This window comes from Orycteropus afer, unplaced genomic scaffold, assembly GCF_000298275.1.
Source record: "Orycteropus afer afer isolate SDZICR_OR568_19922 unplaced genomic scaffold, OryAfe1.0 scaffold00099, whole genome shotgun sequence".
Classification (NCBI taxonomy): Eukaryota; Metazoa; Chordata; class Mammalia; order Tubulidentata; family Orycteropodidae; genus Orycteropus; species Orycteropus afer.
This window is the reverse complement of record NW_006921686.1, coordinates 3,976,213-3,978,214: the sequence shown is the minus strand read 5'-3', so window position 1 is coordinate 3,978,214 and position 2,002 is coordinate 3,976,213. Positions and strand designations below refer to the sequence as shown.

The 2,002-nt window shown below is 43.3% G+C and overlaps 1 protein-coding gene across 1 annotated transcript in view; it reads right to left on the bottom strand.

Annotated features, from left to right (window-relative positions):
* The window catches only part of SYMPK (symplekin), a 38,088-nt gene that overhangs the window by 24,011 nt on the left and 12,075 nt on the right, over nt 1-2,002 (bottom strand). Inside the window, exon 5 of the mRNA XM_007943058.1 lies at nt 1,650-1,889. Within this exon, the coding sequence (XP_007941249.1) occupies nt 1,650-1,889 (240 nt within the window). The remainder of the gene's footprint in view (nt 1-1,649; nt 1,890-2,002) is intronic.

Below are 2,002 nucleotides of genomic sequence, written 5' to 3'. Positions count from 1 at the left end.
AAAAAAAAAAAAACAGGTTGCAATAGATTTCCATGTGCAGATAACAGAGGGGCTCCAAGTCAATTACTAAAGGAAAACAAATCAAGGTGCAATGCATTCCTCTTTGTGTGTTTGATCCCAACCTCACTCCTTACACCAAAATAAACCCACTATCTTCTTAAGCAAAAAAAAGATTCTTTTATAAATGTTCTATAAATAAACATGAGTGATGTTTTTTAAAATTATGAACACTGTATACTGCATTTTTCACACAGAATGCACCCACACATATAATGTACATAACGCACAGGCAGGAAACTAACGACTAAGGGGGATGTGCTGTTTACCAGAAGAAAAAAAAAGGTTTTTTTTGCATAAAAATACAGTAACTGTTATATGTTAGGCTGGAATAACCCAGCATCACAACTGCTTAAATCACACAGAATTGTGGTCCAGCTAAGTTGACACACAGCTCCAACTATCACATTATATAACCATTAAAAAATTACTTCATCCCAAATTTGGAGGACATTATGCTGAGTGAAATAAGTCAATCACAGAAGGACAAATATAGTATTAGTCCATTATTGTAAAGAGTCAAGGAAAGGTTTATATATGGAAGGCAACTTTCTTTGTTGGTTACCAGGGGTGGGAGGAAAAAGAAGGAAAACTGCAAAAAAAAAAAAAATAAAAAAATAAAAAGCACTGACCTATGTCACTTTAGTTTTGTGTATTTCATGCACATAAATTATAGTTCAATAAAATGCATCTTAAAAAAAAAAAATTACTCCATCTCCAGTTTCCACAAGCCTGAGACCAAATGAACTAGATGGTGCCCGGCTACCACTGCTGACCACTCTGAAAGGACCACAACAGGAGGTTCTGGACAAAGTGAGAGAAAAATGGAATAAAACTCAAAATCATAAATAAAGACCAGCTTAATGGTTTGACAAAGACTGGTGGAATCTCTGAAACCATGGCCCTTACACACCCTTCAGGCTTGGAACTATCAGCCAAACGATAGGCTCATAAAGTGAACAGTAACACCAGGGAGTTACCACTCCTTAGAACAATAAACTACATGAGTTCAACAGGCAGCATTTGCCCAGGAATAAAGCTCAGAGACAGGAAGGGATGGGAAAGGACGCAGGGAAACGGTAACCACAGTGTAGAGTTCAGCAGGCCCTTATATTGCGGGGACTGCAGTCAACATCACAAAACAAAAGGTGTATGAACTACTGACCAGAAAACCTATTTTGTTCTGTAAACGCTCACCCAAATCACACAAAAAATTAAAATAAAGTCCTGAAAAAGGAAATTACTTTGTGGTTAAAAAAAAAAAACAAAACGCAAACATCTGTAAATAAAACCAGGAAAGGGGAGCTCTCCACGGAGAAGGCATTTCAGAAGGAAACAAAAGTGGTTCCATCGGTGGGGGGTGGCTTACTTTTGGAGAGAGGGAAAGAAAGGGAGGCCATTTCATTTTGCTCCTTTCTGTGTGTTTAAAAATTATTATTAAGTGTATTATATACTTCAATAATGTTTTGATACGTTGTTACATTATGTAACTTCCAGCCCAGTAGCACTGAGTATGCGCTGGACTGTTCAGTGTAAACAGTAACCCTGGCCAGCCCCACCCCTCCTACCCGGCCGGACGTGGCCCCACTCACCGAGCTTCATCTTCTTGAGCGCAGAGTCCGAGTCGTCGCGGGGCCGCTTGCGGGCGTCCTTGCCGCTGGGCATGTTGCGGGCGATCTCGGCCTGCGGGGTGCCCAGGTCCACCAGCAGGGTGGTGATCTGGGCCTGGAACTCCGAGGAGGCCGGGTGCCTTAGCACGCTGAGCAGGTGCAGCTTCAGGTTCTTGCGGACGCTGCTCACCTGAGACTTGGCCAGCGTCGGGGGGAGGTTGGCTGTGAAGAAAGCAGCAGGGACTGTGTGCTCGTCTCACTTCCCAGCCCCGACCATGGGCAGAAGTCTCCCAGGCAGCCTCCCGGGAAAGCTCCCCAACCCTCAGCCCCAGTCG